Consider the following 13,446-nt stretch of genomic DNA (forward strand, 5'->3'; position numbering starts at 1 on the left):
AAGTCTGGGAGTCGAGCGGTAGGACATTTGCCTTGCACGCGGCCAATTTAGGACCGACCTTGATTCGATCCCCTGGCCTCCCATATGGTCCCCTGAGCCAGGAGCAATTTCTGAATGCATAGCCAGCAGTAACCCCTAAGTGTCAAAAGATGTGGCCCAAAAAGCAAAAATAAAAGGGGGGGGCTTTCTGATTAGGTCTACTTAAGTTGTTTTGTTTTGAGGGATTTTCTTTAGAGTGGGGCCCCACATGCATGATGCTCAGGGCTTACTGAGCTTTGCACTCAAGAATTACTCCTGGCAGTGCTTGGGGGACCAAATGGGATGTCAAATGGAATCCAGGTTGTTCATGTGCAAGATAAAGATCCTACTCTATATCATTTCTTCGGCCCCAGTTTTAATTTTTTGCCTTTATTTTTGTTTGTTTTTGTTGTTGTTGTTGTTGTTGTGGGCCCACACCCAGTGTTACTCAGGGCTTACTTATGGCTCTGTGACTTCTACTGGAAGTCAGGGGGCCATACGTGGTGCCAGGGACGAAACCCAGAAGAGATGCGTTCAAGGCAAGCACCCTTCCCACTGTACTATCTCTCTGGCCCTTGGTTGTTTTTGTTTCATACTGTTACTGTTTCTTTTTTTGTTTGTTTTTTGGTGTGTTTTTTTGGGGGAGGGGGGGGTCACACCCAGCATCGCTCAGGGGTTACTCCTGGCTCTAAGCTCAGAAATCGCTCCTGGCAGGCTCAGGGGACCATATGGGATGCCAGGATTCGAACCACTGTCCTTCAGCATGCAAGACAAACACCTTACCTCCATGCTATCTCTCGACCCACTGTTACTGATTCTTAGATTTAATTCTAAAACCCACATATCTAAATGTTTTTTCCTAATTTCTTTGGTAGCAAGACCTGACCTGACCTGAATATTTTGGGCTTGACCTCCTTAGACAGCTTCTTCTAACACTTATCTCACCTGAGGTGAATATTCTTATATCCCACTGAGGAAATACTGAAATTTCTGCTTATAGGATTACCCATTTCTCTGAAGTACTGTTGTATAATATTCTAAGATCCTATACATTTCAGAGCCAAGGCGTTTGCAACAGGAAGGGGTCCAGTACAGCAAACCCTCCCACAAGGAGCAACCTCAGTACAAAAAGGTACTTACCAAACACCCATCTACAAGGTCCTCCACCCCCATTCTCCTCTCTAAAATCTTTTTTGGGGCTTACTCCTGACTCTGTGCTCAAGGATCACTCCTGATGGGCTCAGGGAAGCATATGAGATGCTGAGAATAGAATCTGGGTCTGCCGCTTGCAAGGCAAATGTCCTACTCCCTCTACTGCCACTCTGGTCCTTAGGGAAAAAAATTTTAATTCCTCTTCATTGTGATTGATCACACAGCTATCACCTAACATCAGAGATAATGCAACTTCTGACTTGTTAATTTAAACGTTCACATTTGGAACTCAGAGCCAACAAGCTGTAAGAAGTGGGTGTACAGGGAGCATGTGGACAGGTTATCTTCAGGGGCTCTGGCATTCTGCTGACCAGCAATATCAATCACTAGCAAGAACATACCTTTCGGGGCCAGATAGATAGCACAGCGGTGTTTGCCTTGCAAACAGCTGATCCAGGACCAAAGGTGGTTGGTTCGAATCCCGGTGTCCCATATGGTCCCCCGTGCTTGCCAGGAGCTATTTCTGAGCAGATAGCCAGGAGTAACCCCTGAGCACTGCTGGGTGTGACTCAAAAACCAAAAAAAAAAAAAAGAACATACCTTTCCATATCTACCTCCCATAGCCAAGTCATTTACAACCTTCAAATTTTCTCAGCTGAAGCCACAGACAAGCTGTGTCCTCACCTTTGTAAACCCCCGAGTATAACAAACAGTTATTATTTCACACTCCCACGGTTGGGATGGTTTACTTTACAGTGATGGCATCTGTAAGAAAATAACTAGAATCTTCTATGCAGGAAAGTCTTAATTTCTCAGCATATCCAAGAGAGGCTGAGCAATAGTATATTCACAGCTTTGGCTTAGCTCACCCCCTTTCCAACATTTTCTCTAAAATGGGTAGTCTAGGGTAGAACAATAATACAGGGGCCAGAAAGATAGCATGGAGGTAAGGCATTTGCCTTGCATACAGAAGGACGGTGGTTCAAATCCCGGCATCCCATATGGTCCCCCGATCCTGCCGGGGGCAATTTCTGAGCGTAGAGCCAGGAGTGACCCTTGAGAGCTGCCGGGTGTGACTCATAACCAAAAAAAAAAAGAACAATAATATAATGGGTAGGGTGCTTACCTTGCACATAGTCAACCTGGGTTTGATCCCCAGCATTTCATATGGTCCCTTAAGCACTACTATAAGTCATTCCTGAATACAGAGTCAGGATTTAACCCGGGCATTGCCGGATGTGGTTCCAAAACCAAAAAAAACTTTTTAAAATATGAAGTGTGTCTCCTTTGCACCACAGCCTGATTGTGTGATTTCCTGCCTCACTTACATTTGCTGTGATAGTGCTGTATCACGAAGGACCACTGCAGAAAGATGGGGGAAAGTAGAACATCATAGCAAATGCTGCTAGTCAGTTCTCACTGTCTTGCTTAGGCTAGGCAGAAAGATCTGATGTGAGGCTTGCAAGCTAATAGAAATGGTTCTCCCCTCCTACATAACCCAGCAAGTATTGACTCAAGTGTCAGGTATTTTTCTAAATGCTAGGAGGAGATGAAGATGGAGGTGATATTGATGACAAAGACAATAGGCAACAATAACAACTAGGTGTCAGATACTTGTGGAACTTTTATTTATTTACTTGTGTGTTATTTATTGGTTCTTGGGCCACATCTAGCAGGTGGTGGATGCGCCCAACTAGGTGCTCAGAGCTGCTCCCAGCAGTTCTGTTTCAGAAATCAGACCCGGCCCTCCCACTTTCAAAGCAAACCCTTAGAGCTATCTGCCCAAACTTTGTTTTTAGCCACCAGACCTCCAGTCCCTTCCTTTTCTTGTTTTTAGTTGATACTAGGGTAGAAATTCTGGCTTTGTTGCCACCTTCAGATCTGACTTGTTGTAGTGCCAGTATGGCCATATGGTCTGTCAGAACATTGCATCTTCTGGCAGTGAGACTGGTTTAAGGGACCAGGGAGAGAACTCAATGGGATTGGAGCACATGGTTTGTATTCAATCCCATCTCCACATGGTCTTCTGAGCACCACCAGGCGAGACCCTTGAGCACTGAGCCAAAAGTAGCCCATGGTGAGTGTTGCCCCAAATCTACAACAACAATAAAATTTGTTCAAAGTTGGGAAGACAGGTCAGAGACAATTTTCAGACTTTTAAACTTATGCTTAGTACCAAAGATTGAATCCAAGGTCTTATACAGACCAGTAAGTGTTCCACTGCTGGGCTACATTCTGGCTCTCACTTGCACTTCTGGAGAAGTTTTCTCACAAGAAAAGAAGAGTTTTCTCATGCATGTTAGTCAGAAATATGAAAGATTAGGGGCCGGAGCGATGGCACAGCGGTAGGGCATTTGCCTTGCATGCTGCTGACCCAAGACGAACTGTGGTTTGATCCCCCAGCATCCCATATGGTCCCCCAAGCCAGGGGCGATTTCTGAGTACATAGCCAGGAGTAACCCTGAGCATCACTGGGTGTGGCCCAAAAATGAAAAAAAAAAAGAAATATGAAATATAACATGAAAGCAATGGCAGCCACCTTAGCAACATGTAGGTTTTTTGTTTTTTGTTTTGTTTTGTTTTTGGATCACACCCAGTAGCGCTCCTGGCAGGTTCAGGGGACCATATGGGATGCTGGGATTTGAACCACCGACCTTCAGCATGCAAGACAAATGCCTTACCTCCATAACATGTAGGTTCTGAGAATGAGACCAGTATATCAAGAAAGACTGACAATTGCAACCAAATAAGCCAAACTGAATCTGGTGGCATCATTTGAGTTCTTCTGTCTCATCCTGGACTGTTGTCTTTTTGACCTTCTGACTTTATACTGGAGTTTGTTTGTTTTTGAGTCACACAGGGCTGTGCTCAGGGTTACTCCTGGCTCTGCATTCAGAAATCGCTCCTGGCAGGTTCAGGGGACCATATGGGAGTCTGGAAATCGAACCAGAATCTGTCCTGGGTTGGTTGCATGCAAGGCAAATGCCCTACTGTGCAATTGCTCAGGCCCCTATACTGGAGATTTTCTGTCCCGCTTTTCTTTATGTGGCATTCTAGTATAACATGTGTATACATATCCCAAATGTACAACTCACTAAAAATGAATACATAGGGCCAAAGAGAAAGTACAGAGATTTAGGTGCTTATTGGATCTATGACACTGGATGGTCTCTTGACTGAGAGAGTCCAAACAGAACAGGAAGTTGTTCCTGAACATCACCAGGTATGACACACACAACCCCAAAAGCCACAATTTTATATCCTCATTTAATGAACACGTAGGTCAAGAAACGAATTATGGGGCCAGAGTGATAGCACAGCAGTAGGGTATTTGCCTTGCATGTTGCTGATCCAGGACAGACTAGGGTTCGATCTCCGGCATCACATATGGTCCCACAAGCCTGAGCTCAGAGCCAGGAGTAACCCTTGAGTACTGCTGGGGTCAAAAAAAAAAGGGGGGAGGGGCCGGGCGGTGGCGCTAAAGGTAAAGTGCCTGCCTTGCCTGCGCTAACCTTGGACGGACCGCTGTTCGATCCCCCGGTGTCCCATATGGTCCCCCAAGCCAGGAGCAACTTCTGAGCACATAGCCAGGAGTAACCCCTGAGCGTTACTGGGTGTGGCCCAAAAACCAAAAAAAAAAAAAAGGGGGGGGGCTGGAGAAATAGCATGGAGGTAAGGCGTTTGCCTTTCATGCAGAAGGTCATTGGTTCGAATCCCGGCGTCCCATATGGTCCCCCGTGCCTGCCAGGAGCAATTTCTGAGCCTGGAGCCAGGAATAACCCCTGAGCACTGCCGGGTGTGATCCAAAAAAACCAAAAATAAATAAATAAATAAATAAAAGAAACAAGTTATAAGGAGGGAAGCAGGTACTTGAGTGAGGGGTCTTAGACACTTTAGTGCTAGTGAAGTGAGCTAATGATGATCCTCCATAGTCAACACATTACCTCAACTATAATCATTTTAATGGAAACAAATGAATGTTATATGAATAAATCCTAGATAATAAACTGTTATGCCTGACTTCTTCTGCTCACTATTATATTTGAGATTTATCTATGTTGATGAGAGAGAAGTTGTAAGTCATTCACTAATTTCTCTTGCTGACTGATTTTTTTTTTCTTTTTGGGCCACACACAGTGATGTTGAGGAGTTACTCTTGGCTATGTGCTCAGAAATCACTCCTGGCTTGGGGGACCATATGGAATGCTGGGGAATCGAACCTCAGCTCATCCAAGGTCAGCGTGTGCAAGGCAAATGCCTGACCGCTGCGCCACCGCTCCAGCCCTTTGCTGACTGATTAATATTTCACTGTATGGCTCTATCACAGTTTATTCTATCAATTGTTGCCAAGCATTGCAACACTTTCTATTGTGATGTGCTATCAATAATGTTGTTATCAACTCTCTAGTCAAGTGGCTCTTCACTTGCAGACCACTTGCTTAACTTTGTAGATTAGCCAAGACTTTCTATTCAAACTAATCAAGCATGAAGAAAATTTATTGGTGAAAATGGTGAGAAAGGCTTAACCAAGCATAGATGTGTCTGAAGACTCTGAGAGGGATTTCATCATCTCTCCTTTTACCTCCATATGTGAGTTTTGGTCTCTTCTAAGGCTGGCCACATCCAATTTTCCTCTCCCCTGACTAGGGCTTCTCAGCTGTTCCAGGTTTCTGTCCCATAGCTGAGGAATCCCCATCCTAATGTGAATTTTTCTGAGCCCAGGAGATGGTTCAAAGGGCTGGAAAATGAACCTGGCATGCATAGGGCCCCAAGTTTAATCCCCAACACTGCTGGGAAGACCAGGACACAGTTTTTTCATCATGTTTTATAGACCTGGCTTGAAACTCGTGTCCATCATGACTGCAGTGACTGAGAGGCAGAGTGTGCTGGTCTGCCTGAAGGTCAGCAGCAGGACCTACCTATTGAGATCCACATGACTAAAGGAATGACATCCCAAAGGGAAACCAAGAAGCAGGGAACCCAATGCCCAACAGGCAAAAGCAGCTAATACCTATGGAGCAGGTGCAGCTTTTTTTTTTTTTATCCCTTTATACATTCTAGTTCTGTTACTTGGCTTTTTTTCTTTATTTTTTTTCTCTCTATCCTTTTTTATTTTGTCTTGGGTCACATCCAGTGATGCGTAGGGCTTACTATTGATTTACCCAGGATTTACTCCTGGGTGCTTGGGAACCAAATGGGATGGGATGCTGGGGATCAAACCGGGTCGGTGCATGCAAGGCAAGTGACCTACTCACTTTTCTATTGATCTGTCCTCCTGTCTTTTCTTTTTTATTTGTTTGTTGTTGGGCCACACCCGGTGACACACAGGGTTTACTCCTGGCTCTGCACTCAGAAATCATTCCTGGCAGACTTGACTTGGAGATGCTGGAGATCAAACCCAGGTTGACCCTGTGTAAGGCAAATACCCTAGGGACTCACCATTCTTTTGCTCTGGTCCCTGTCTTTTCTTGTTGTTTACTTGTTTGTTTAGTTAGTTGGGTTTGTATTTTGAACTGAACTGGGCAGTGCTCAGAGCTTACTTCTGCCTTTATGCTCAGGGATCACTCCTAGAAGGTTCAGGGGACCAAATGGAGTGCTGAGGATCAGGTCAGCTAGTTACTAGGTAAGTGCCCTAGCTGCTGTGCTATCATGCTGGCTCCTAGTTCTGTTATTTGGAAGCCCTGTCCTCTTTTTTTGGGGGGGGAGGGCATACCCAGTGATGCTCATGGGTTACTTCTGGCTATGCACTCAGAATTTAGTCCTGGCTTGAGGGACCATATAGAACACCAGGGGATCGAACCGTGTGGTCAGTCCTAGGCTAGTGCCAGCAAGGTTAATGCCTTACCACTCTGGCCCCCTGTTCTCATTCTGACCTAATTCACATTTGCCTCCCAGCATGAATGTGCCCAGGGACTAATTACTCCTGGTTTTGCCATCAGAAGCCACTCCTGGTGGACTTGGGGGACCATACAGGATGCCAGGTGTTGGACTCCACTAACTATAATTTAACACTGGGAGAACGGGGCTCAAGCAGGATCAAGATTGCTGCAATAATTAATAATCCAAACTAAGCATAAAGGTGAAAAACATGGAATCTAGAGACTTCCAGCTCCAAGGTCTGGAGCCCACCAAATTGACCTCTCTTTATTGACCAGCTCAACCCACAACTGAGCAGGGGAAAGGTAAAGAATGACAAAGGACCTAATTTAGGCTATTCCAGTCTAGGTGGACCTTTTACATGTAAAAAGGGGTAGTTGAGGGCCCAGAGAGATAGCACAGTGGCGTTTGCCTTGCAAGCAGCCGATCCAGAACCAAAAGGTGGTTGGTTCGAATCCCGGTGTCCCATATGGTCCCCCGTGCCTGCCAGGAGCTATTTCTGAGCAGACAGCCAGGAGTAACAACTGAGCATCGCCGGGTGTGGCCCAAAAACAAAAAACAAACAAACGAAAAGGGTGTAGTTGAAAGAGGACCCCAGGGTCTGGGGAAGGTCTGTGTTTTGGATAAAACAAGGTGTAATCTAACAGCCAAGTAAACACAAGCATGTGCAAAGCAAATGCTTTACCTGCTGTGCTATCCACTCTGACCCCACCTTTTTAAATTTTTTTTATTATTTATTTATTTTTTTGGTTTTGGGGTCACACCTGGCAGTGCTCAGGGTTTACTCCTGGCTCTATGCTCAGAAATTGCTCCTAGCAGGCTCCGGGGACTATATGGAATGCCAGGATTTGAACCACAGACCTTCTGCATGAAAGGCAAATGCCTTAGCTCCATGCTATCTCTCCGCCCCCCCCCCCATTTTTTTTTAATTTAAAGAAAACTTTTTCACTGGAAGATGGCTAGCAAGCGTGTGTGTGTGTGTGTGTGTGTGTGTGTGTGTGTGTGTGTGTGTGTGTGTGTGTGTGTGATATATACCAAGAACTAACTTAAGTGAAGTGCCAGATAGTAAATATTTTTGGTTTTGTAAGCTTCCATCTCTACAATGTCTGTTACCACCATGGAATTCTGCTGTTCTGGCAGTACAAAATCAACCATAGACAATAGAGAAGTTAACGTATGTAGCTGTACTTTCATAAAGTTTTCTCTCTCACTGTCTCTCTCTCTCTTCCTCCTTTTTTTCTCTTTTTATTTATTTATTTTTTGATAAAGAGGTAGTTTTGGGTCACACCCAGTGGTACTTGGGGACTATTTCTGACTCAATGTTGGGTTTTCTCCCTCAGTGTTCAGGGAACCAGGCATACCTCCATGAATTTCAGCTATCAGCCCTTGGGCTCTCTCCTGGCCCACAACAAGACTTTCTTTTTTTTTTTTTTTTTTTTTTTTTTTTTTTTTTTTTTTTTTTTTTTGGTTTTTGGGCCACACCCGTTTGATGCTCAGGGGTTACTCCTGGCTATGTGCTCAGAAATCGCCCCTGGCTTGGGGGGACCATATGGGACGCCGGGGGATCGAACCGCGGTCCGTTCCTTGGTAGCGCTTACAAGGCAGACACCTTATCTCTAGCGCCACCTTCCCGGCCCCTCACAACAAGACTTTCAATTGAGACAAGCAGTGAATAAAGTCCAACCCATGGATTAGAGCCCAGGTATATCTGAGCTGCCCTGGAGAACTAGCCTGAATTGCATCCAAGTACTTACAATAAATAATTGCACTTAGTAAAATCAATCAGGACCATAACTTTAGCTTAGTTTTGAAATTTTCTTTTTTATAGGGGATACTGTTAGATAGCCAGTTGCCATGCAGAACAAAGAACATAGAGTGAAGAGGGCAGAGATAGGTTTATTAAGACTCATCACTGAAGGGCCAGAGCAGTGGTACAAGAGGTAGGGCATTTGCCTTGTACATACTAGCCTAGGACTGACTGCTGTTCACTCCCCCAGCGTCCCATATAGTCCCCCTAGCTAGGAGCCATTTCTGAGTGTATAGCCAGGAGTAACTCCTGAGCATCACCGGGTGTGGCCCAGAAACAAAAAAATGACTCACCACTGAAAGTCTGAAAGTCAATGGAACTTGGAGCCCTGGAACATGAGGTAAACACACAATTTACACATTTTCAGTTCTTTTTTTTTTTTTTTTTTTTTTTTTTTTTTTTTTTTTTTTTGTGGTTTTTTGGTCACACCCGGCAGTGCTCAGGGGCCACTCCTGGCTCCATGCTCAGAAATTGCTCCCGGCAGGCACGGGGGACCATATGGGACGCCGGGATTCGAACCGATGACCTTCTGCATGAAAGGCAAACGCCTTATCTCCATGCTATCTCTCCGGCCCCACATTTTCAGTTCTTATATTCAAGGCACATATACATATTTCTTCAAGGCACATATAGCCAAGCAGACTTTAGATTAAGCCATATATCTTGTTTTTTTGTTTTGCTTGGTTTTGGTTTTGGTTTTTGGGTCACACCTGGCAGTGCTCAGGGGTTACTCCTGGCTCTGTGCTCAGAAATCGCCCCTGGCAGGTACAGGGGACCATATGGGATGCCAGAATTCGAACCACCAACCTTCTGCATGCAGGCAAACGCCTACCTCCATGCTATCTCTCCGACCCCATGCATCTTGTTTAGGTGCCCTGTTTGCTTATCATCCAGTCTCTGCCTTCCAGAGACCTCAGGGAATTTTTCTAATATCTTTCAGACACTGGCTGACCTGGTCTCTGTTTAATTTTTCTAGGTTTGGCCAGAACTGTGTAATGGCACTGCTCTGGTTCACAATACTCCCAGCAATTTTCAGTCCAATGGTGAGGCCTGGTAGTTCTGTGTGAGGAGCCAGCAGGACCACCCCAGCTGTGATGGGGACACATAGTGTCAGAGATCAAACATGTCAGGGATCAAATGCACCTGGCATTAGAAAGCCATATGCCCTATCACTGAGCCATATCCCTGGTCTCTGAACAGGTTTTTTTCAGCCATCACCTTTATTTAACTCATTTACTCACTTAACTCTATTAAACTGCATAAAATAAGGTCTGGAGAGATAGGACAATGGGTAGAGCCTTTGAATTGCACATGACTATCCTCTGACCCCACTAAAAGTGATCCCTGAGAAATATTAGGAATAGCCTAAATGCTATAAAATAAATAAATAAGCCATCTAGAGGGCCAGAGTGATAGCACAGAGGGTAGGGAATTTGTCTTGCACATACCTAGATACAATCCTTAGCATCCCATATGGTCCCCTTTGAACCTGCCAGGAGTAATCCCTGAATGCTACCAGGTGTGGTCCAACCCGCTCAAAAAATAAAAAAAAAACTATCTGGAATACAATCATTAAATCACCCTTCTAGTTTAAAAAAAAAAAAAGAGTGACAAAGGGCTTGAACAAATATATATATTTGGTTTTTGGGTCACACCCGGCAGTGCTCAGGAGTTACTCCTGGCTGTCTGCTCAGAAATAGCTCCTGGCAGGCACAGGGGACCATATAGGACACCAGGATTCGAACCAACCACCTTTGGTCCTGGATTGGCTGCTTGCAAGGCAAACGCCGCTGTGCTATCTCTCCGGGTCCCCCCCTTTTTTTTTTTCTTTATTCAGGGGAGAGCACGAACGCAGTCCCCCACTACCACAAATTATGCAGTCGAGTTTCCCACATTTGGGGAAATCGCAGGGGTCAGCACATCCAGAGTGGAATGGATAAGCCTCACCCTTGGAAAACCACCTTCGTGATCATGGTATCTCCCCTGCCAGGTAAGTATTTGGGTTCAATTCTTTGCATCCCATATTGTCCGGAAGCCCGCAAGAGTAGCCAAGAGTAACTCCTGATCATTGTCAGGTGTTGTCCAAAGACAAACAAAAAAGCAGGTGACTTCCTCAAGCATTCTAGGACAAAGATAATGTTCATTTGAACATTGAAGGTCTGTGGTTAGAGAGAGTTCAAAGAGCTGATATCAGGGCTGGTATACTGAGACCCTGAGTTTAATTCAGTCTCACCTAGATTCCTGAACGAAGGCCTCTGGCTAAGACTTTGGTGACCTCTGAACACTCTGGGGTATGACCTCTATAGCCCTATCACCACTGGGCCTGAGCACAGTCACATCAGGAATAACCCCTGGGAGATACTCTAGAGAGGCCTTTATAAGGAGCTCCATAGGACCAAAGTGATAGCCCAGCGGTAAGGCATTTGTCTTGTAAGCAGCTGACTTGGGTTCAATTCCTGGCATCCCATATGGTGTCCCAAAAATCCAAAAAATGATCCAGCTGTGACTCTTTGCATTTCTTGCTTTTCCAACATGTAGGGGCTGTAAACACGTCAAGTGTGGGCGATAGTACATTGCACGAGGCTAACCTGGGTTCAATCCTCATCATTCCATATGGTTACCTAAGCACCGCCAGCATAGTACCGCCAGAATTGATTCCTGAGTGCAGAGTCAGGAGTAACTCCTGCATACTGCAAGTGTGGTTTCCCCCCCCCACACACACACACACAACACAATAAAAATAAAGGTTATATTCTAAAAGGATATCAAAGGAGACAGATGACTTGAGATTCACAGAAAGGGGTTGTTTGGGGTTCAGAACCCCAAATCCCTCAGAAGAAGCTTTTATTTGGGGCAACAATTTATTTTTTTGAGGCTGACTGGGCTTTATTCCGGGGTAGGGGTAGGGACCTGGTTGAGGCGGCTCAGCAGGGCACCCAGTAGTTCTTCGCACATAGCCAAGCACCTTGGTAGGTGGAAACAGCCTTTAAAAGGACCCCCCTTGATGGTGAGGGCAACCTTCCCTTCCTGGGTCAAGTAGCCAAACCACTCTCCGTACTTGGGATCTTGAAACCTTTGGAATGCATACTCGGCCACCTGACAAAAGCAGTCCAGCAAAGCGGGGTCGCCGCTGTCAACGTAGCCCATGAGGAAGGCCACTATGGCCTCACTGTGCGGCCACCACAGCTTCATGGCCCACTCGAGCTGAGTGGGGCAGAGGCCATCGGCATCCTGGAAACAGAAGAGGCCGCCATGCTCAGCATCCCAGCCGGCCCGGAAAGGCAGCCACAGGAACTGGGCGATGGCACGGGTTCGAAGCTCAGTGTCACCTCTCCTGCGTGCCAACTCCAGCAGAAACCAGCCAGCCTCCAGCGCGTGGCCTGGGTTCTGAAGTCTCCCCAGGCAGCCCGGGAGCTCCTGGCCATCCTCTGACACGGTCTCCAGCACAACCTGCCCATCCCTCTGGACATGTCGCAGAATTCTGCAGGCGCACCAGTCTCCCAGCTCGGAGTACCGGGCTGCCAGCTCCTTGTCTGCCTCCCCGAGCTGCAGTACCAGCCCGAGCAACATCATGGGCACTGCCAGAGGCTCCGAGGCTGGGGCTCCCGCCATCTGGGGCCGACCCAGGCCCGACGGATCCTCCTGCACCCAGTGCACAATCTGCTCCATCATTGCCACCGCTTCGCTCTGGTAGCTCGGCTCCCCAGTGACCCGCCACAGCTCATTCATGGCCATGGCATAGAAGCTCTCGCTGAAGATGGTTCTCTGCACTTTGACAGGCTGGCCAGCTCGGGTGAGAGCAAACGCACACTTCCTTCCGGGGGGCTCCACCCTGGCAAACCGCAGCAGAAATTCGCCCCCTGCTTTGGCCGCTTCCAGGAGCTGGGGGCGACAGAAGCGTGGCAGAGTGCGGTACAGGCGACAGTACATCCACACCTGACGGGCCTGCAGCCACACATACTTGACATCGTCGTATACTTGCCCGTCTTGACTCAAGCACGTGAAGAAGCCCCTGTGGACAGCAGTGTCAGCCTGGAAGGGGGGGCCATCTTACCTCCACCCCTCATTATGTGCTCTCACCCGTGCTCCTGGTCGTGCGAGTGTTCGGTCCAGAAAGTCATCACACGGTCCAGCTCGTGGGCCACGCGCTCCTTCCAAGCCAGCACTATCTCCCTCTCCTGCTCCACTGTTCGGGCCTCGGTCTTCCCCAGGGGCTCTCCCGTTTGCCCCAGGCTCGGGAATCCAGTTCTCAGGATGGCCCCCTCCACTCCGTGCCTCCCAGCCCCCTCCATGATAACAGCCCGCCCTCCACGGATGCCACAAGCGCCCCCCCACCACCACCATCACTCCCTTCCTTCTCCTCGCAACAATACTTTTGATGTCATATTAGTTGGTTGCACTCTGGTATGTTAAGAACTTACTTGAATATTTTTTTTGGTGGGGGGGGCATACCCAGTGTTATTCAGTGCCCACTCCTGGGTCTGCAACTCCCTGAGTGATATATATGTGCTGAGCCTTATGCACTGTATTATCTCTCTGGCTCCGGGACCTTGGACTCAGCTGGTTTTCTTGCTGTTCTTCAATAGCACTCG

General features: G+C 47.0%; 1 protein-coding gene and 1 non-coding gene across 2 annotated transcripts; both read right to left on the reverse strand.

Annotated features, from left to right (window-relative positions):
- Nucleotides 1-10,688: 10,688 nt before the first annotated feature.
- LOC126019719 (U1 spliceosomal RNA) lies at nt 10,689-10,852 on the reverse strand. Its single transcript, XR_007499346.1, has one exon. It is a non-coding gene; the product is annotated as a U1 spliceosomal RNA (small nuclear RNA).
- Nucleotides 10,853-11,740: 888 nt separating this feature from the next.
- On the reverse strand, nt 11,741-13,146 carry LOC126018398 (N-acylglucosamine 2-epimerase-like). The gene is made up of 2 exons (XM_049780546.1): nt 12,935-13,146; nt 11,741-12,866 (listed from the first exon to the last, which is right to left on the reverse strand). Exons 1-2 carry the CDS (start codon nt 13,144-13,146, stop codon nt 11,741-11,743), a joined length of 1,338 nt encoding a protein of 445 aa, XP_049636503.1.
- Between the last annotated feature and the right edge of the window lie 300 nt (nt 13,147-13,446).

This window comes from Suncus etruscus, chromosome 9, assembly GCF_024139225.1.
Source record: "Suncus etruscus isolate mSunEtr1 chromosome 9, mSunEtr1.pri.cur, whole genome shotgun sequence".
NCBI classification, from domain to species: domain Eukaryota; kingdom Metazoa; phylum Chordata; class Mammalia; order Eulipotyphla; family Soricidae; genus Suncus; species Suncus etruscus.